The 23,026-nt window shown below is 35.2% G+C and overlaps 1 protein-coding gene across 2 annotated transcripts; it reads right to left on the bottom strand.

Moving 5' to 3' along the window:
* Positions 1-544: 544 nt before the first annotated feature.
* Positions 545-10,279, bottom strand: LOC128659335 (protein QNR-71-like). Of its 2 annotated transcripts, none has more exons than XM_053713001.1 (11): positions 10,159-10,279; positions 7,626-7,778; positions 5,248-5,391; positions 5,012-5,176; positions 4,760-4,918; positions 4,305-4,649; positions 1,684-1,848; positions 1,504-1,606; positions 1,156-1,358; positions 973-1,060; positions 545-803 (listed from the first exon to the last, which is right to left on the bottom strand). In XM_053713001.1, exons 1-11 carry the CDS (start codon positions 10,223-10,225, stop codon positions 656-658), a joined length of 1,740 nt encoding a protein of 579 aa, XP_053568976.1. In that variant the 5' UTR covers positions 10,226-10,279; the 3' UTR covers positions 545-655. The 2 variants fall into 2 exon arrangements, with proteins under 2 accessions (XP_053568976.1, XP_053568977.1); XM_053713002.1 differs by having other exon boundaries at positions 5,012-5,167.
* Between the last annotated feature and the right edge of the window lie 12,747 nt (positions 10,280-23,026).

Below are 23,026 nucleotides of genomic sequence, written 5' to 3'. Positions count from 1 at the left end.
ATATATAAAAAAAATATAAAGATAATATAAAGTACCAAAAACATAGCTGAGTGTCAAAAAAAAAAAAAAATATATATGACTTGCTTTACTATCCTCTAACAAAGATGAGTTAGGTGGGAGGTGTATTTATAGGCATTGTGGTTTGGGAAACTTTGCCTCCTCCTGGTAGGAATTTATAGCCTATACATCAATAGCTCATGGACTCTTTCCACTTACAAGAATTTTTTTTTTAAAACAGTGTCTACAGAAAGATTTTACTTTGAAATGCTGCTAGAACACACCTACGATTGCCATAGTCAGTTTATCCGCCACATAGGACTTCTGCCGTCAATATGCAGCAATTTAACGTTTGTCTTGGTAGGATATTAACTGCAGGCAGTGGCTACACTGAGAATTTCTAAGGGATTATTTAGCCAGACAGTTTGTTGTTGCCAGCCCCAAAACATGATCTGTGTATAGGGATACAACATTTTTTTTTATTTTTTTTTTAAAAGCAAAGTTAAAGTTGAGAGGGAATCCAGATACTAAGTTAATGCTACAACTGTTTAAATAAAAAGGAGTTTATTCAAGTATTCTCAATACAGGTATCAGCATAACTCTTAAGAATTACATGTAGACTGACATAGCATGTTAAGGAACTAAATCCATTGTGCATTTATATAATCCCAGCTTTTGGTTTAAGTAGTGGGTTGCTCTCATCATTTCCACGGAAGAAGGCCTCTTTAATTTGCCTGTAGTATACTTTGGGTCCCTGGTCGCTTTGGTCTGCAGCATTCTCAATAGGCTTGTACTCTTTGTATTTCCTGTTAAATAAATGGATGAGTTAGTTCAAAAGCAATAATTTATGCACATTGTTATGCCAATATCCAGAGGCAAATCAAAGATGAAGGGGCCCTACATGCACTGTGACTGTTTGACAACTCTTAAGGAATACAGATACCTGCACAACCAAAAACGAGTTTATACATTTACCTGTATAGAACAGCACCTATCACTATAGCAACGAGAGTCACCAATCCAAAGGGTACCAACACTGCTTGGAGAGTGTTATGGTTATTACCTAGAGAAATGTATAAACATTTAAAAGCACATTAAAGGCTACATCTTGTACTACATACATTTCAGTTTTAATTTTTGTTGCAGTAAAGGACTTACTTCCACTGACAGATACAAGTGTACTGGCTAGACCCAAGCTTGCATTGTCACTCAGTGTAATGTTTACACAGTAAGTTCCAGGTTCAAATGCTCTTCTTAATGTTACCAAACACTGGTCAGAAGCTGGAACTGGATCGCAAACAACATTTTGTGGTACCATACATGTAGAGTCTGAAATCACTGTGCAGGCATCAGTTGGAATGCTGGGGGTGGGGAGAGAATGTAAATGATATATTCTTTAAAAAGGCATGTTAAGAGTTTGTGAAACTGGCCTTTAGGTTAAACTTACAGCACAAAATAAACTCAATTCCTATCTTGGAGAAATCTCCAGCTAGACAAAAGGTTTACCTTCCTTCACATGATACTATGAAGTCAATTAAAGAGCTTTCAGCTTCAGATGTAGACACTTGGACATTTGTCATTTCTATGATATTCACTTCTAGGATGCCATCTGAAAAGAACAAATGTTATGTTCCTACTGAAAACTAGTAAAAGCTGCAGGTTTATATGCAAATATTTACTACTTACCTACAATTGTAATATTTGCCTTATAATACCCATATCTGTAAGTAAAACAGCCAGCAGCAGCAGTGGTGGTGTACACCACAGTTGTAGTTTGAGGGATTGTAGTATTAGGTGTTTCAGTGTGAAATGTAGCTGTGGTTTCTGTAGTGGGTTCATCAGTCACATTCCCTACATAAACAGACCATTTGTGTTAATAAACATAACATTTATAAACCGGACTGTATTCATTGTTCAAAAAAAGGTGAGAAATTTTGGTGCGCAAGTCTTACCCCTGCATAAACACTACTCTGTTCGTAAAATACAGTGTAGAAAGTAGTTCAATTATAAAAAGGTGTGTAAATGCGCTGTACAGCACGGGGATACTTAGAAATAGAAAAATAGCATACTATGTATGAATATATTTGTTATACCTTTCTGGGAGTACAAAATATTGTTAGGTTATATCTTATAGATAAAGAGTTGCATACTATGTATGAATAAATTGAATACACTTACCCCTAATTTGGAGTTAAATTAATATTGCTTAGCATCTACGGTTTGAATAAAAAGACATAGAAACTAGACTGAAAAGTAATGCTACGTTGTATCAATAGATAAAGAATTGCATACTATGTTTGAATATATTTATTGCACTTATCCCTAATATAAAACTGGAAAAATTACTTGGTGCATTCAAATGAAAAAAAAAAAAAAAAAACTCATATATAAACTAATATGACTAGTAGATATAAATGGATACAATATACCAACTGAGAACACAATTTATTTAAAAAAAAAACAGTCTAAAAAAAACATATGAATCGGGTAATAATGTGACCGGTCACTATTCAAATTGAATATATTAAAAAGTCTTAGAAAATTTCTTCTAAAACTGTGCGTTTGATTTGATAAACCTTATATGTATATTACACAGTGGTAAAAAAAAAATAAAAAAAAAATATATAAATTCTTTGTATCTTCCCAAATCTCAATTTAGAAGGCAATTACTGAAATAAAATTTGCAGGGAGCAAACTTCCATTCATGCTTGTTATAACTGTTAGAAAACCTTTCCTTTTTACCCAGTTCTTTAAGCTTCGTAATTGAACATTATAGTTCTTTAAATACTGTGAATAATCTTAGTGACAAACCGTGTTAGTCTAACCACACTGCCGGGCTAATACACTCGAGTGCTTACCTGTTCTCTGATCGGCACTTACTCTGGTAAAGCCACCAAGAGTGGCGAAACGCGTTGATGGTAAGGTACAAGACACAAAAGAATTTCCAAGTTTGCAAAACCAACAGGAACAGAGGATTGCCGAGGATACAAAATGGAACTACTTTCATAAGCTAACACTCTGCACAGAGTTGAAGAGCAAGGATATCGGACGGATCTACTTCATTCAAAGCCCCTGACGTTGGGTGTGATGTCACCAACTAGCCGCGAGCTGTAGAGACACTAGTGCTACCAGAGTAAGTGCCGATGAGAGAACAGGTAAGCACGAGAGTGTATCAGCCCGGCAGTGTGGTTAGACTAACACGGTTTGTCACTAAGACTATTCACAGTATTTAAAGAACTATAATGTTCAATTACGAAGCTTAAAGGGACATGCCACCCACATTTTTTCTTTTATGATTTAGAAAGAATGCAATTTTAAACATCTTTCTAATTTACTTATATTATCCAATTTGTTTTATTCTCTTGATATTCTTTGATGAAAAGCATATCTAGATGTGCTCACTAGCTGCTGATTGGTTGCTGCACATAGAAGCATCGTGTGATTGACTCACCATGTGCATTGCCTTTTCTTCAACTAAGGATATTTAAAAAATGAAGCAAAATAAATAATGGAAGTAAATTGTAATGTTGTTTAAATTTCTATTCTCTATCTGAATCCTGAAAGAAAGATTTTGGGTTTAGTGGCCCTTTAAAGAACTGGGTAAAAAGGTTTTCCCACAGTTATAACGAGCATTAATGGAAGTTTTCTCCCTGCAAATTTTATTTCAGTAATTGCCTTCTAAATTGAGATTTGGGAGGATACAAAGATTTTTTTTTTTCACCACTGTGGAATATACATAAGGTTTATCAAATGCAGTTTTAAGAAGAAATTTTCAAAGACTTTTTAATATATTCAATTTGAATAGTGACCGGTCACATTATTACCCGATTCATTTTATATGTTTTTAGACTATGTCATTTAAATAAATTGTGTTATCAGTTGGTATATTGTATCCATTTATATCTACTAGTCATATTAGTTTATATATGCACCAAGTAATAATTTTTCCAGTTTTATATTAGGGATAAGTGCAATAAATATATTCATACATAGCATGCAATTCTTTATCTATTGATACAACGTAGCATTACTTTTCATTCTAGTTTCTATATGTCTTTCTATTCAAACCATAGATACTAAGCAACATTAATTTTTTAACTCCAAATTAGGGGTAAGTATTCAATTTATTTGTACATAGTATGCAACTCTTTATCTATAAGATATAACCTAACAATATTTTGTACTCCCAGAAAGGTATAACAAATATATTCATACATAGTATGCTATTCTTTTGCTATTTCTAAGTATCCCCGTGCTGTACAGCGCATTTACACACCTTTTATAATTGTATTCATTGTTCAACTCACCTGTTGTAGTATTCTGGGTAGTTGGGGCAACTGTTGCAGAAGAAGTTGGAGTATATAGGGTAGATGTAACTGGTTTACAGGGCCCAGGAATTGCAGCCTTTATGGTCAAGTTTAGGCTAAAGTTCCCAATTAATGTGTAGGTGTGACCAGTTACTGGGTTATTGGAAACAAAAGCACCACTTCCATCACCAAAGTTCCAGTTGAAAGATACAATAGACTTATTGAGGTAGTGACTTGGATCATGGAGTTTGATGTCAAATGTTATTGGTGAATCTTTAATGAAGATGTTGTCTGAGGAGTTGCGGTCATTCTTCTGGGAAATGTTTACATAAAATGGAATTTGGTCTAGGTAGAATAAAAAGAGGTCATGTTAAATAAGGTGCAGCTGTTATCTAACCTATAAGGTCACCTGACACCTAGACCTGGCATCCATGGGTAGGTTTAAGATCACGTACCAGTTACAACATACATGCCACTGGCTTTAGCAACAGGATAATGTTGTCTATGACCTCTTCTATAAACAGACACTTCCATCATCTGTGCACCAACGGTGATGTTTGTAGTGTTTATGGAGAGAATTGCTGAAGACCTTCCAATCTGTTGATAATATTGGCCTGAGAAACAAGATCAGATCATTGCACACATTGGAAAAGGTGCTTTAACTTAAATTAGGAAACAGTGATTTTGACAATAAGAACAGTTCTAACCTAAGGTTTTGAATATATAAATGAAGTTATGTCTCCTCCAGTTATGGTGGTGGGGGAAAGGCCTCCCATCTGGAAACTTGTTGTTATAACTGCAGTTCCCCTCATCACAGTACTCTGTCCACTTAGTCCAGTTATAGACATACTGGTCTTGGTAACCTGAGGATTCTGAAAGTACAGAAGATTTCAACGAAGTACTCGTCAAGGCAGCATAGCTAGGTATTTGTACCAATACATACCATTTAAGCAGTTTTTTCCATAAATTATGTCCCCATTTTCATCTTCTTTCTGGCATCTGGGAAACTGCAGGGTCACAGCAAAAGTAACATTTGACCCTACCAGTGCAGGGCTGTCACTGGTCAAGAGAGCTACCACTTTGCCTCCTGAAAGGGAGAAGAAAAAAAGTTTTTTTAAAGCTAAACAAGATATGGGAATTTCCCTTCCCCACATCATCCAATTTGCAGGGTTCATTTTCTTATTACCATAACATATCTTATTACAGCAAGAACATCTCTTAAACATAGCTTTATCACTCAGACTTGGGGCTACAAAAATACAGCGAAATCCTAATCTTTATTTAGGCCTTTTGGCTCAAGGGACCCTAATTCATAGATCCAAAAGGATTCTCTGTTTAAGAGATTAAATCTCTTCCCCCACAGCCAACTCTTATGTGTTCGTAAGATTGTCTCAGATGAGAGCATTATAGATAAAAGGCTGGAAGAAATGGGGGACAGGTTTAAAGAGAGGATATCCAGAGAAACTTATTACAGAGGAGATTAGTTAGATCTATACCTAGAATTAATTTGCAGTCTGAAAAAATGATAAAAAACAAAGACTGCTTTGTGTCTGAACATAATTCACAAAGCTCTGAAATTCAGAAAATTATAAATAAGCATTGGGTGAATCCTATGCCAGCATATAAAAAGAGCATGAATATTCAAAAGAAATTAGTAAAAGCAGATGTGGGCCCTAGAAATAAAACTGGTCCCCGTTATATTACCACAAAATATCAGGGTTGTTACCCATGTTTAGGATGCTCATGTTGTGGTTACATGACCAAAGGTCCTATATTTTATCACCCCCACACTGGGAAGAAATATTCTATAAAAGGTTTTGACCTGTCTAACATATATAATTTACATGATTAAGTGTCTGTGTAGGGGTGTTTATATAGGTAAGTCCACCATATCTGCTAAGGATAGGATTACAGAACACAAAAGTAATATACGTACAGGTAATTTAAAAGCCCCATTAGCCAATCTTTTTCTGAAAGTTGGCCATTCAATTAGCCAACTTAAATTCCAAATTATTGACCACATTGAAATGTCACAGAGGGGGTGACAGGGAACTCTGTCTTAAACAGAGAGAATCCTTTTGGATCTATGAATTAGGGTCCCTTGAGCCAAAAGGCCTAAATAAAGATTGGGATTTAGCTGTATTTTTGTGGCCCCAAGTCTGGGTGATAAAGCTATGTTAAAGATTTGTTATGGTAATTCTTCTATTAGTCAGAATATGTAGCCTGATTATTGTATTATGAATGACTTGTGTACTTAATGTGCTGTAAAATTTTGAGAACACTGGATTCTATATGGCTATATAGGCAATGAATGTGTTACTCAATAAAATGAATTGCAGTGCCACCTAGTAGTAAGTAGGTATATAAATTACCATTGTTTGTGTGGCATGGCATGAATAAGGGATAGCATCCCGAAACATTGCCGTTCTGTTTGTTTCTGTAACTTTGTAATAAAGTTATCTGCTGTCACTTCAACTATTAGTCTTTGATGCCGTTCCATGCCGTCATAATTACAATGGGCTTTAAAGCCGTTATGACGGAACAGAACGTCATAGCCAACGGCTGTCCTGAAGCCTACTGTGCTTCTCAGATTTGATTGCGGTCTGGAGGGCGTTCCTAGGCTTATAGGGACACCCCCCAGACCCGATCCAATAAGTGAAATCTCGCGAACGTGTGCTTTTAATTTGTCTACATCGGAACAGTTGTTCCGATCTAGACACTTTAACCCTGGCAGGAAAGTGTTAAATATTTAAAGGGACAAAACAAGTTGTGATAGAATATATGCACTTTAATTACTTTACCTGCAAATTTATACTGCAGTGCCTCACCATTAACCCTCTTAATTTTCCAAATTGTACAGTGCCAACTCCTCACACAATTCCTTCTATGGCTGCATCTATATCTACCTTTCATTTGGTAGAATGCAGAAGTACACTCAGTATCTGCTGGAGCATGCCTAGAAGCAAATAAGCTGCTGGTAACGCAATTGAAATACTCCTGAGTTTGATGCTAAACATTGATAGGGGAGTGGATCAGACTACTCCAGACAGCATGGATATTGTGCTCATTTTTGAAATTTTTAAAATATTTGCCAGTAATTTTTAATTTAAACTATTTTTTTTTTTAGTTAATTAGACCATTTAGGATATGCACAGATCTCAAAATGTTTTTATGGCACCTTAAGAACATTAGGCATTTATTTTTATTAGAAAAATCACCAGATTGAAGCTGCTGGCATTAAGTCTCAAAAAAGCTGAATTTATACTGACAGTCAGAACATAACATTGTATTGCAGATTTTGTTGCAATGAAACAAGATCACCTTTCCAGCAGTTGTCCCATTGGGGATCGTCAGTCTTCCAGGAGGGATAAAGCTTCTCGTCCCAATAGTTGCTTTCTGGAGCCCAGTCACGTATTTGGTTATGATGACCTTGATTTGCAGACTGCCTTCCCAGAGTCATCACATCCTGATACCCTATAACAAACAGGATTAGCTAGTTTGTGCAGTTTTAGGTAACCAAGGAACTGTGCTCAACTGCTATTCAGCATTGAAATTACAAGGATATTTAGTAAGTTACATTAAAGCAGACAAACCCTAAAGATTGCTCTGATTCATATAGTGAAAAATATAAAATTACAATTTATTTTTATCAAATGTACTTTGTTCTCTTGATAACTTTTTGTTGAAAGGCAGGCAGCAAGGTATAGAATCGTGCAAGTGACTGAAACTTTTATAACTATGGCAGCAGTTTCATATTTGCAAGAACAGTAGGTGACCGCAGGGTTTGTGGAAATTATATCTATATAAAAGTAGTGTGCTCTGGAACACTATGACCACCATGAGAGCATACAACTTTTTTTCTCTGTCTGAATGACAAGAAATAAAAAAAATGAGTTTCATGTCCCTTTATTTATTTTATAAATCTCAAGTGATGATTTTACAGTTCATTTATCAAATTCCATGGCAACAGAAATATTGTTTTTGGCAAGTTAATAGGAAACACTTGTTACAGGAAATTTTGTTTTTAATTTTATTTTTTTTTATTTTTTTTAAGTGCTTTTCAAATTTGTTTTAAGCAATCACTATTGATATATCTTGGAGGGGGATCTTGGATTTTTCTTTTATTGAAAAAAATACTGCAGCATTAGTTTTGCACTTTATAATCTCCACTGGCAGATAAGGATAATGGACTCTGATTTACTGGTTAAGAGGGACCCACCTGTGGTGGGGATTTAAAAAAAAAAAAACAAAAAAAAAATTCAAGTGTTATATTCATTACAGTTTTGAGACGCCCTCTTTTAGATAATAAAAATAAAGGCTGCTCCATAGCCCTTTGTTGCCGTTCCCTACATTACTACATCTAGGATTTAGTCAAATTGGCCTGTTATCCTAAGAAACACATTTTATAGCAGCATTTATAAATTTCTCATCTGCATTGATATGCAAATAGGGGTGTAAAAGTTAGAAAATATAGTTTCATGGGGAGGTTATTGTAAAAAGTTACACATTTGCAGTAATAAGGTTGGTGTAACGGTAAATGTTCCCCCCCCCCCCCCCCCCCTCAAATGGGCATTCTAGTCAAAATTAAACTTTCATGATTCTGATTGGAAAGTGGTTTCAAATGTCATGACCATTTACTCTGCCTGCTTGGTATACTTTGTTGAAAGATAAACCTAGGTAGGCTAGTATGCTTATTTCTAAGCCCTTGAAGGCCATCTCTAATCTCAGTGCATTTTGAAAGATTTTCACATCTAGGCATCACTAGTTCATGTATGCCATATAGATAACATTGTTGAGTTATTTATTAGCCAGCACCGACTGTCAAGAGAACTGAAATAAGGGGGCATATTGGTTATGCACAACTAGAATGGGTAAAGGGATTCTTTTTAAACAGAAATTCTGGCATAGACTGTCCCTTTAAGCATGTATTGTTTATTTGCAAGTCGATGTGCACAATATACCCCGGTAGGTGGGATAGAAATATTTATTTTCTCTTTATATACGCACACCTTTAATAGTAAGGTAAAACATGATATAAATCACAGTAAGTTTTATACTCGATATAGAACCTTTAAAAGTCTCTGCTATAGGTAAAAGATAATGTGCAACCAGGCAGTTAAGAACAGGGTTTACCTTGGAGGATAGAAATACACAGCTTGTTTCTGGAGCATAGTTTACAGAATCAGATACTCATTTAGACGTTTTTAAAGCACCAGTTTTGTATGCGGCTCTTTTATAAATAAAGGTTTTATAATCCGGAGTGTGTCCCTCTAAAGTTGCACACAAAAAGAATTATATTAGGTCATTGTCTTTTTGTTTTGCCAGTTTAAACAGTGCCTACAGCATTTTGTCATTCTAGAACCCTTTGTATGCAACACCACTGAATGGTATGTCATTCTAGAACCCTTTGTATGCAACACCACTGAATGGTATGTCATTCTAGAACCCTTTGTATGCAACACCACTGAATGGTATGTCATTCTAGAACCCTTTGTATGCAACACCACTGAATGGTATGTCATTCTAGAACCCTTTGTATGCAACACCACTGAATGGTATGTCATTCTAGAACCCTTTGTATGCAACACCACTGAATGGTATGTCATTCTAGAACCCTTTGTATGCAACACCACTGAATGGTATGACAGGCACAGAGGTACATTTACATACACCAAATAAAACAAAGGTGTGAAAGTGCAAAAAAAAAAAAAAAAAAAAAATAAAGAGCAATTTTCTCTTTTTATAGCCTATGCTCTGCATCATTATCATGTGAGGGTTGAGAATTCCATTTAAAAAAAAAAAAATCTTAAAAAGCATTTCAGGCTGAAATTACAAGTAACACATGAACACTCACGTTTTACTGCATGGATTCCTGAAATCAAACAAACCACCAACAAACTTCTCAACACTGAAGACTGCATCCTGCAGGGGAATAATTTGAGAAAAACCTTTGTGCAGCAGCATTTAAAGCAAAGTCTTGGCCCTCACAGCTGGGGTGCATATGAAATCAGAATACTCTGATCCCTCCTCTTAGTCATAAACAGGCTTCAGGCTCATCATGTGATAGAATTAAGACAATATTTTTCATTTCATATAACAGAACCTCCCCACTCATGTGCTTATGAGTTACTCTTGTGAATCTCAGAAATTTATTGTTGTTCTTAAAGGGACATTGAACCCAATTTTTTTCTTTCGTGATTCTGATAGAGCATGCAATTTTAAGCAATGTTCTAATTGACTCCTATTATCAATTTTTCTTTGTTCTTTTGCTATCTTTATTTGAAAAAGAAGGCATCTAAGCTAAGGAGCCAGACAATTTTTGGTTCAGAATCATGGACAGCACTTGTTTATTGGTGGGTGAATGTATCCACCAATCAGCAAGAACAACCCAGGTTGTTCACCAAAAATGGGCCGGCATCTAAACTTACATACTTGCTTTTCAAATAAAGATACCAAGAGGATAAAGAAAATTTGAAAATAGGAGTAAATTAGAAAGTTGCTTAAAATTGGATGCTCTATCTGAATCACAAAAGAAAAAAAATAGGGTTCAGTGTCCCTTTAAGTATTTTATTTGAGACAAGAAAAATAAAAAAGATTTAAATTATTTTAAAATACATTTTAAGTTAGGCGTTAAATAAAAGAAAAACAATGTAGTTCAGCAAGCTAAGTACCACAACAAAACACAGAAGTATATTTATCAGTCTGTAACAAGAGATTCTCTAAAACAAGCATGGCCCTACAGTGCGTTTTATCTTCCCCTCTACACTCGTCTTTGCCCATCTGCATCCCACATAAAGATGACCTATTTATGTTCTGTTTGTATCCAATGTATGTTAGAGTGTATGATTATATGCAGATACATGATGTTTATTTTGCTAAATAAGTACTCATTTGCTATTTAAATATATATCTATATACACACACCTATTTGAAAACATTGGCCACAACTGCTCTGTAAGCAAAAAATAAACCATTATAATTATTTTATTATTGTTATTATTATTAAATTATTATTTTCAATGCATTTCTGATAGAAACATAAAAAACAAGCTTACAAAGCCTACTTTTATTATTATTATTATTATTATTATTATTATTATTATTATTATTATTATTTTACATTACCTGCTAAGTACATCACATACTGTTACAAATATATTGCTGTATTCACTAGTATACAAGCCCATCAGGGACCTGTAATGTAATGCTATGATATTATGTACAATGCTATTTGAGGCCTTTTCACCAGATGACACTATGGATCATAAAATGCCACTATAAAATACAAAACTATGCAAATCTCTTTCCAGTATTTTAAATATTTAACAATTAAATACATTAAAATTATTTCGATACAAATAGCTTTACAAAATCTAGATTTCATATATACAGTACTGTATATAGTACGTATATAAAAAAATAAAAATCCATATTTCTGAAAATCAGTTAAATTAAAAATACAAAATAGATTACATGTATCAAAAGTCAAATATTAATAACAAATAGCAATACATTTAATTTTTTACTACCATTCTTTTGATTTTTAAAAAAAATAATAATTGTAATGTTTAATATAATGTTAATAAAAACTGATATTTACTAACAGAAATATATTCAAATAAAAAATAAATTAGAATCTATTTTCTGAAACAACGGTACAGGTACGCTCTTTTACAATGGATTTACTAAGGATTGTCATTATTATTCTTATTATTTATCTATTTGTGTATTTATTTATAACCATAATAAAGCTAAAGTATTAAGGTGTGAGTGGATGTGGTGTGTTAGCATCAAATCTATTTGCCTCTTATGTTTCCTTTTATAAGAGTTAATTAATAATATTTGTGTGTTGCATTTAAGGTGAATAGAAAAAAAGAATATATGTCTGTTGATGTATTAATACAAGTTAAAAACTGCTGGATTAGAAAAATATATTCGATAAAAACAATCTTTAAAGGGACAGTCAACAATCAGAATTTTTGTTGTTTTAAAAGATAGATAATCCCTTAATTACCAATTCCCCAGTTTTACATAACCAACACAGTTATAATTATACACATTTTACCTCTGTAATTACCTTGTATCTAAGCCTTAGCAGACTGCCCCCTTATTTCAGTTCTTTTGACAGACTTGCATTTTAGCCAATCAGAGCTGTCTCCATGGTAAATTCACGTGCATGAGCTCAATGTTATCTATATGAAACACGTGAGCTAATGCCCTCTAGTGGTGAAAAACTATCAAATGCATTTAGATTTGAGGCGGCCTTCAAGGTCTAAGAAATTAGCATATGTACCTCCTAGGTTTAGCTTTCAACTAAGAATACCAAGAGAACAAAGCAAAATTGGTGATAAAAGTACATTGGAAAGTTGTTTAAAATGACATGCCCTATTTGAAACATGAAAGTTTTTTTTGGACTTGATTGTCCCTTTAACTAAGATGTTACTAATTATTGAAAAGATGGAGGAACCAATTAGAATATTGTAGTAGATTATGCAGTATTTTTAAATGTGGGCAGGTCTGATATTGTGATATGATCTCCGAAGTCCCTACAACAAAGTGCTATAATCCCTTAATGGGACAGTCTACACTATCAGCTAGATTACAATTTGTGCGTTATGACTCAAATTGTATCGTTATGGCTCATAACGCATCAATTTCCCTAACGCAGCCATTACAAGTTTGAAAAAACCTCCATAGCGCAACAAAAATCACCATGTACGCACAAATCCATTCTGTTATCCAAGAACAGTAGTTATTGATATATCGCCACCAAAAACCTTTACGAATTACTTCAAAAATATTATACAAAGTACACTTACACTCATACAAACACTCTACAATAAATTAATTTGTTTTGTATCAAAGATACGAGATCTCGGGTGTTAGAAACAAAATGCACACAAACCCATTTTACATTGACTTACATAAACATACATGAACATACACTCATTTAGCTACATCTACGTACAAATATTATCACATACATACAGAAATCACTACATACAAACAATATACAGCAGATTACGTACACAAAACATTTTTTAAATATGAAATTATCACAATTTCATGTACTTTTTCACAGAATGACATGACGTCACTCACTTTACGCTCAACAGGAGTGTTGGAAGTTTTTCTCTTTCAATTTCTCTCCTCCATTGACTTCTATGGGGAATACATGCTCATGCACACAACCAGCCTCTTTCCATAATGCACGCAATATTTTTCTCTTTTTAAACTAGTAATACCAGCGTTATACGGGTTGCGCTAATTCATTAATTCTTGTGTAGGTCCCACAATGACAAATAGATCACGAAATATACTATTTGGCACTGGAATTATGTGTTTTACATGTGTGAACATCAGTACAAGTTCAAAATCTTTTAGGAAATTACATTACATCAACTATAAATCTCAATTAATTGTATCATCACAAATACGAAATGTGTTTCAAGAGTTAACATATATTTAAACCGAGATAAAACATCATTTTTAGATTTCATTATTCAGAAACAATAGGCAATTTTTAACAGTTGTCTCATTTACGTCTATTACACCATTTATTCTCTTCATATCCTTTTATTAACAACATATCTAGATAGGCTCAGTAGCTGATGATTGGTGGCTGCACATAGATGCCTCCTGTGACTGCCTCACCCATGTGCATTGCTATTTCTTCAACAAAGGATATATAAACAATGAAGCTATTTACGTCATTGGACAAATTATGTACAATAGACTCAGGTAGGCTCGGCGTCTCCAAGAGATGCGTGGGGAACGTCTGAGGATTAGGGATCCTCGTGTTTACAAGGTGAGGCTCACCTTTGATAACATTTATCAGATATTTGTAATATTGACATTTCATAATGTTAATTATTTATAAGTGATTCGGGTTACATGAGCAAGTAATTGGCTCATTACGCCATTATGTAACCCTGCTGATGAGGCACAGGTGCGCTACAATCGGGCACACAAGCGGACTAGGGCTGTAGTGGAACACATGTTTGGGCTCCTCAAAATGCGCTTTCGATTCCTAGATAGGTCTGGATGAGCCCTCCAATACAGCCCTAGTAAGGTGGTGAAGATCATTATAGCCTGCAGCGTCCTTCATAACATAGCTCAGCAGGCTGGGATGCTGCAGGACATCCAGGTACCCCAAGACCTCCAACAAGATGAGGAGAACGATGAAGTCTTTGAGGGGCCATTTTTGGACGAGGGGGTCAGAGTCAGAGACAACATCATTAACCGCCACTTCAGACGATAAATACTATGTTATATTACGAAAATGTGAGACTTTTATTAAAATAAAAGTAGAATCGTGCGAACATGTTAGGATTGCTCAAGAAATGACTATATCAAAATCTAAAATATATTTTATTATCATAGGTAATTTATACATCATATGACTCTGGCATTTGCTCCTGTGATGACTTCGCCACCTGATTTTTAAAGACAACATCAGATGGTAAGTATACACAATGTATGGACCTAGACTTGGGGGGGGGGGGGTTTGGCCACTGATCCATCATATAGCACACAATTAGTTTACATGTAGTATTTAGTTTAGACATTATTAGAGTTTAGATATTCTGAAAGGGATGAATGTCACAGATATCAGATAAAGGGATACTCTAAAGCACATAGTATTGCAAAAGTTATACATCAGAGGTTAAGTATGCACAATGTATGTGACTGAGCTTCACACTTGATTGTTAGAACATAACACAAAAGAGGCTACATATGCTTAGTATGCTATTGCTATAATTTATTTAGGAAATAGTTAGTGTTAGAGGGAGGGATGCAGAACTATCTACAATTTTATTAGATATATACACTTTATTTTCAAATAGGGAGATTGACTTCATCTACAGACTGAAAGTGAAGAATACCAATGTGATCATGTCTGTGGCATTGTCTTTCAACTGTGCTGACTAAATATACCTTCACATTGTAAGTATACACAATGTATGGAACCAGACTGGGGGTGTTGGCCCCTGATCCATCATATGGCACACAAATAGTTTACACGTCTAACTCAGTTTAGACATTATTAGATTTTATTAGATTTTCTGAAATAGATAAATGTGACAGATAGCAGATAAAGAGATACTCTGAAGCACATAGAATTGAAAGTCATACATCAGAGGTTAAGTATGCACAATTTATGTGACTCAGCTTCCCACTTGATTGTTAAAACAACACAAAAGAGGCTGCATACACTTTTCTTTTATATTAGATAGATTGATCTACAGACTGAAAGTGAAGAATACCTATGTGATCATATCTGTGGCATTGGCTTTTAAAATAAATTTTTAAAATAGATTTACATGCTCTATATTCTTTTGATTTATTTAAATAAATCTTTTAAAATCATATATATATATATATATATATATATATATATATACATCCTAGGAAGACACTAACAAAAACATCCTTCTAATATTAGGACATGGAAAGAAAAGAATAGTCTGACTGGTTGATAAATGATCTATTTTACAAGCACATGCCTGCTATTATATATAATTTACTTTGAAATATCAACACAGCTCCAGCAGATAATGAGTGTTAAAGTCGTGTATTTTAACTAAGTGAAGGTGGAGTTAGATACAGCCATATAATGATTTTTCTTTGTGTGATTTAGAGATGTACATATCATAAAATGTTAATTAATGGTTAATGACGAGGCTATGCAGTATAATTCCGATTATCCTAGCTTGTGAAGGTATAATCTAGATTTTATTAAAGACACAGAGACGAGTATTTTGCATATCTTTCTTTATACTACTCAATGCAGTCTTTTAAAGTGATAATACAGAAGTGAATAAAACATTAAAACAGTACAGATAAAACATGGTAAACGTAAGTAGCCAATGAAATGGGTACTTTAGTGAAAACAGAAAAATTGGACCAATAGGATGTGTCATAGCTCCCATAAACTGTCCAATACGAGCCCCAACTTCCTCTTTCTTGCTTGAAGCTGAAGATCCAGAGATTACAAAAAAACAGAAAGAAGTTCCATTATGAAAACAAAAACCAACAGAAAAATTGCAATCCAACAGGACTTGAGAAGATTTCTTTTAAATCCAAAACTTTGAGGTGTAGAAGAAAACCAGGATTCTTTGAACTGGGAGAAGAATTTCCGAGGATTTGAAGGAATTGATTGTAGAGACGAATGAAGAGGGATGAAACCACTTTTCAATAAGTCTTCATGATTAGTTGGTAACTGAAACCAAACATAAAGTTAATAATGAGAAAAATAAAATGGGGAGGGTACATGCAGAGGAGGGAAAATACTTGTCTCTGTGTCTTTAATAAAATCTAGATTATACCTTCACAAGCTAGGATAATCAGAATTTTATTACAAGACCAGAGACTCCTATTTTGCTAGTTTAAAGCAAATATTAAATAAGTAAATTGTTGGCTGGATGAAGAATGGGTTTGAAATAAAACTGTTTGAAAATAGAGTCCGAAGACCAATCAGCAGAAAATAAAATTTGTTGTAAAGGAGCCGCTTTAAGAAAAGCTTTAGAAGCAGCGGAACCTCTAACAGAGTGAGCAGAAAAAATTGAAATATCAATACCAGCTTCTTTCATAACCCACTTCACCCAGCTGGAAATAGAAGTATTAGTGACAGGAGCATGAGGAGGAACAAAAGAAATAAAAAGTTGATTAGAAGATGAAGATCTGAAAAGAGCAGTTCTAGATTCATACTCTTTGAGACATTTAACCACACAAAGGGAAGGTTCAGAAGGTAGAAAAGGGTAGAAAATAGAAGAAGAAAAAGTTTTTGTTCTTCTAGATAAGAAAAAGGTAACACCTTCAGGAGAAAAAACTTTAGAATTAAAATCTAAAGCACCAACATCAGAAACCCTACGAAAAGAAATGAGACATAATAAGGTAGCTAATTTAGCAGAAAGTTGTTTTAGGGAAAGAAGGTTATTAGAAGGCCAAGATTTAAAAAGAGAAATTTTTTTATCAACGTCCCAGAAAGAATTATATTTGGGAGTAGGAGGACGTTTAAGTCTAATGGCTTTTAAAAGTCTACAAATGAGAGGATGTTGTCCAATAGGAAAATTATTCAATAGAGCGTGTTTAGCCGAAATAGCAGATCTATATAAATTAATAGATCTGTAGGCTAAACCCGATTCGAAAAGGGAGGACAAGAAATTGATAATATGATTCAAATCAGCTGAAAGGGGATCCAAGTTCCTAGCCAAGCACCAGCAAGACCACTTTGTCCATGCATAAAAATAAGATTTTCGGGTGCCTGGGGCCCAAGATTCTTGCATGAGAGATTTAGCTCCTTCAGAAAGTCCTTCGAGAGGGCAGGAATCCCCGAAATTGACCAAGCGATGAGACGGAGTGAGTCTTGAAGAATGAGTTCGTGAAAATCTCCTTCTGGATTGGACAGTAAGTGAGGAAGATGAGAAAGGAGAATAGGAAGTTTGAATGACATTTCCAGCAGAGAAGGATACCACGGTTGAGTTGGCCAAAGGGGGGTTATTATCAGGAGAGAGATTTTGTCCCTGCGGACTACCGAATTGTTCTCGAAATCATCGAGAAAGGAGGGAAGGCATACGCTCCCTGTGGAGGCCAGAGTTGGAGAAAGGCGTCTATTGCAGCTGCCTCTGGATCCGGTCTCCAACTGTAATAAGGGAGAATTTGAAAATTTAGACGAGATGCAAAGAGATCTAAATTGAAAGGACCTCTGAGATAAGAGAGAGAACGAAAAACTTTCCTGTCGAGTCTCCAGTTGCTGAAATCCGTCAGAAAACAGGAACCCCAGTCTGCCGCGGTGTTTGAGAGACCCGGAATATATTCTGCTTTCACAGAAATATTCCTGTCTAAACACAAATGAATAAATTCTTTGGTAATATTGGATAGGTCTCTGGATTTCGTACCTCCCAAACGGTTCAGATAACGAACTGCAGAGATATTGTCCATGCGGAGAAGAATGGTAACTGGAGAAGAGTTCTTTACAAAACTCTTGACAGCGAAAGAACCCGCTAGCAGTTCTAGACAATTTATATGGAATCTCTTTTCTGAGAGAGACCATTTTCCTCCTGTGATGGAAGGACCGCATCGAGCACCCCAACCGGATCTGCTGGCATCTGATTCGATGACAAGGTCTGGGGAATTGCCAAAAATAGCTCTCCCATTCCATGCTTCCATGTGAGAGAGCCACCAGGAGAGTTCCTCCTTGGCTTCTGGTGAAAGTTGAATTAAGTGAGAGTAAGAGAAAACTTTTCTGTAAATGGCAAATTTTGAGACGTTGTAATTCCTGATAGTGTAGAGGAGCAGGAAATATAGCCTGAATAGAGGATGAAAGTAACCCTACTATCATGGCTATATTCCTGATGGTAACAAATTGAGCTGATAGGGTACGAGATATTTCTTTTTTGATGTTCTTTATTTTGTCTGGAGGTAGACTGAGAGTAGATTTGGAAGTATCTATGGAGAAAGCCAGAAAAATTAGAGATTGTGAAGGAGTTAAGACAGATTTCTGTTTGTTTATAATAAAACCTAGATTCTCCAGAAGATGAATGGTAAGGGATAATTGATCTTGCAAAGAAATGAAACTCTGATTCATGATCAGAATGTCGTCTAAGTAAATAATTAGGCGGACTCCTCTGAGTCTCAGCCAGGCCATAACTGGTTTTTAACAATTTTGTAAATATCCAAGGAGCTGAAGAAAGACCAAAAGGAAGGCAAGTAAAGCTCCACAATTGGTCTTTCCAGGAAAAAGTTAGAAATTTCCGATGCTCCGGGGCAATTGGAACGGTCAGGTAAGCATCTGTGAGGTCTAAACGAACTAACCAATCGTTTTCTCTTAGACAGTCTCTTAACAGATGAATTCCTTCCATCTTGAAATGATGATAGGAAACAAAGGAGTTTAGTTCTCTTAAATTTATGACTGGACGAAATTGTCCATTTTTCTTTTTTACTAGGAAGAGATTGCTGATGAATAAGTCTTGAGAAAATTCCATGTTTTGAATAGCCTGTTTTTGAAAAAGACTTAAAACCTCTGATTGAACCAGATTTTGATCCTCTATTGAAAATTGAATGGGACGAGGTCTTAAGATCTGAATAGGAGGGGAGGAAAATTCTATCAGAACACCTTGAACTGATTGAAGAATCCAAGGGTCTGAAGTTATTAAATTCCAATTTTGAAAGAAAAGAGAGAGTCTGCTACCAAGATTTTCTGGGAAAGAAGGAAGAGAAGAAGGAAAAAGTGAACTTACTTGCAGGGGGGCGAGATCTTGCTCTGGAACGCTGACCCCTTTGGAACCATGGTCTGGATCGGGATGGAAAGAACTGTGAGGTGGAAGGATCTTGAAAAGATCGATGGAAGGGTTGTTGAAATTGTTGTTGCTGGAACTGAGGTCTTGTCTGATAGTTTGTGCGGCCAGGAAAGCGACCTCTGCCTTTCCCGGCCCTGTCGGAAAAACTATTAGGGTAGAAAATTTTACGAACTGAAGTTCTGACTTTATTAAGATTAGAAAAGGTATTAATAGGGAGATTGACTTCATCTACAGACTGAAAGTGAAGAATACCAATGTGATCATGTCTGTGGCATTGTCTTTCAACTGTGCTGACTAAATATACCTTCACATTGTAAGTATACACAATGTATGGAACCAGACTGGGGGTGTTGGCCCCTGATCCATCATATGGCACACAAATAGTTTACACGTCTAACTCAGTTTAGACATTATTAGATTTTATTAGATTTTCTGAAATAGATAAATGTGACAGATAGCAGATAAAGAGATACTCTGAAGCACATAGAATTGAAAGTCATACATAAGAGGTTAAGTATGCACAATTTATGTGACTCAGCTTCCCACTTGATTGTTAAAACAACACAAAAGAGGCTGCATACACTTTTCTTTTATATTAGATAGATTGATCTACAGACTGAAAGTGAAGAATACCTATGTGATCATATCTGTGGCATTGGCTTTTAAAATAAATTTTTAAAATAGATTTACATGCTCTATATTCTTTTGATTTATTTAAATAAATCTTTTAAAATCATATATATATATATATATATAAAAACATCCTAGTAAGACACTAACAAAAACATCCTTCTAATATTAGGACATGGAAAGAAAAGAATAGTCTGACTGGTTGATAAATGATCTATTTTACAAGCACATGCCTGCTATTATATATAATTTACTTTGAAATATCAACACAGCTCCAGCAGATAATGAGTGTTAAAGTCGTGTATTTTAACTAAGTGAAGGTGGAGTTAGATACAGCCATATAATGATTTTTCTTTGTGTGATTTAGAGATGTACATATCATAAAATGTTAATTAATGGTTAATGACGAGGCTATGCAGTATAATTCCGATTATCCTAGCTTGTGAAGGTATAATCTAGATTTTATTAAAGACACAGAGACGAGTATTTTGCATATCTTTCTTTATACTACTCAATGCAGCCTTTTAAAGTGATAATACAGAAGTGAATAAAACATTAAAACAGTACAGATAAAACATGGTAAACGTAAGTAGCCAATGAAATGGGTACTTTAGTGAAAACAGAAAAATTGGACCAATAGGATGTGTCATAGCTCCCATAAACTGTCCAATACGAGCCCCAACTTCCTCTTTCTTGCTTGAAGCTGAAGATCCAGAGATTACAAAAAAACAGAAAGAAGTTCCATTATGAAAACAAAAACCAACAGAAAAATTGCAATCCAACAGGACTTGAGAAGATTTCTTTTAAATCCAAAACTTTGAGGTGTAGAAGAAAACCAGGATTCTTTGAACTGGGAGAAGAACTTCCGAGGATTTGAAGGAATTGATTGTAGAGACGAATGAAGAGGGATGAAACCACTTTTCAATAAGTCTTCATGATTAGTTGGTAACTGAAACCAAACATAAAGTTAATAATGAGAAAAATAAAATGGGGAGGGTACATGCAGAGGAGGGGAAATACTTGTCTCTGTGTCTTTAATAAAATCTAGATTATACCTTCACAAGCTAGGATAATCGGAATTTTATTACAAGACCAGAGACTCCTATTTTGCTAGTTTAAAGCAAATATTAAATAAGTAAATTGTTGGCTGGATGAAGAATGGGTTTGAAATAAAACTGTTTGAAAATAGAGTCCGAAGACCAATCAGCAGAAAATAAAATTTGTTGTAAAGGAGCCACTTTAAGAAAAGCTTTAGAAGCAGCGGAACCTCTAACAGAGTGAGCAGAAAAAATTGAAATATCAATACCAGCTTCTTTCATAACCCACTTCACCCAGCGGGAAATAGAAGTATTAGTGACAGGAGCATGAGGAGGAACAAAAGAAATAAAAAGTTGATTAGAAGATGAAGATCTGAAAAGAGAAGTTCTAGATTCATACTCTTTGAGACATTTAACTACACAAAGGGAAGGTTCAGAAGGTAGAAAAGGGTAGAAAATAGAAGAAGAAAAAGTTTTTATTCTTCTAGATAAGAAAAAGGTAACACCTTCAGGAGAAAAAACTTTAGAATTAAAATCTAAAGCACCAACATCAGAAACCCTACGAAAAGAAATGAGACATAATAAGGTAGCTAATTTAGCAGAAAGTTGTTTTAGGGAAAGAAGGTTATTAGAAGGCCAAGATTTAAAAAGAGAAATTTTTTTATCAACGTCCCAGAAAGAATTATATTTGGGAGTAGGAGGACGTTTAAGTCTAATGGCTTTTAAAAGTCTACAAATGAGAGGATGTTGTCCAATAGGAAAATTATTCAATAGAGCGTGTTTAGCCGAAATAGCAGATCTATATAAATTAATAGATCTGTAGGCTAAACCCGATTCGAAAAGGGAGGACAAGAAATTGATAATATGATTCAAATCAGCTGAAAGGGGATCCAAGTTCCTAGCCAAGCACCAGCAAGACCACTTTGTCCATGCATAAAAATAAGATTTTCGGGTGCCTGGGGCCCAAGATTCTTGCATGAGAGATTTAGCTCCTTCAGAAAGTCCTTCGAGAGGGCAGGAATCCCCGAAATTGACCAAGCGATGAGACGGAGTGAGTCTTGAAGAATGAGTTCGTGAAAATCTCCTTCTGGATTGGACAGTAAGTGAGGAAGATGAGAAAGGAGAATAGGAAGTTTGAATGACATTTCCAGCAGAGAAGGATACCACGGTTGAGTTGGCCAAAGGGGGGTTATTATCAGGAGAGAGATTTTGTCCCTGCGGACTACCGAATTGTTCTCGAAATCATCGAGAAAGGAGGGAAGGCATACGCTCCCTGTGGAGGCCAGAGTTGGAGAAAGGCGTCTATTGCAGCTGCCTCTGGATCCGGTCTCCAACTGTAATAAGGGAGAATTTGAAAATTTAGACGAGATGCAAAGAGATCTAAATTGAAAGGACCTCTGAGATAAGAGAGAGAACGAAAAACTTTCCTGTCGAGTCTCCAGTTGCTGAAATCCGTCAGAAAACAGGAACCCCAGTCTGCCGCGGTGTTTGAGAGACCCGGAATATATTCTGCTTTCACAGAAATATTCCTGTCTAAACACAAATGAATAAATTCTTTGGTAATATTGGATAGGTCTCTGGATTTCGTACCTCCCAAACGGTTCAGATAACGAACTGCAGAGATATTGTCCATGCGGAGAAGAATGGTAACTGGAGAAGAGTTCTTTACAAAACTCTTGACAGCGAAAGAACCCGCTAGCAGTTCTAGACAATTTATATGGAATCTCTTTTCTGAGAGAGACCATTTTCCTCC

This window comes from Bombina bombina, chromosome 5 (genome assembly GCF_027579735.1).
Source record: "Bombina bombina isolate aBomBom1 chromosome 5, aBomBom1.pri, whole genome shotgun sequence".
Taxonomy (NCBI): Eukaryota; Metazoa; Chordata; class Amphibia; order Anura; family Bombinatoridae; genus Bombina; species Bombina bombina.
This window is presented reverse-complemented; position numbering and strand designations above follow the sequence as displayed.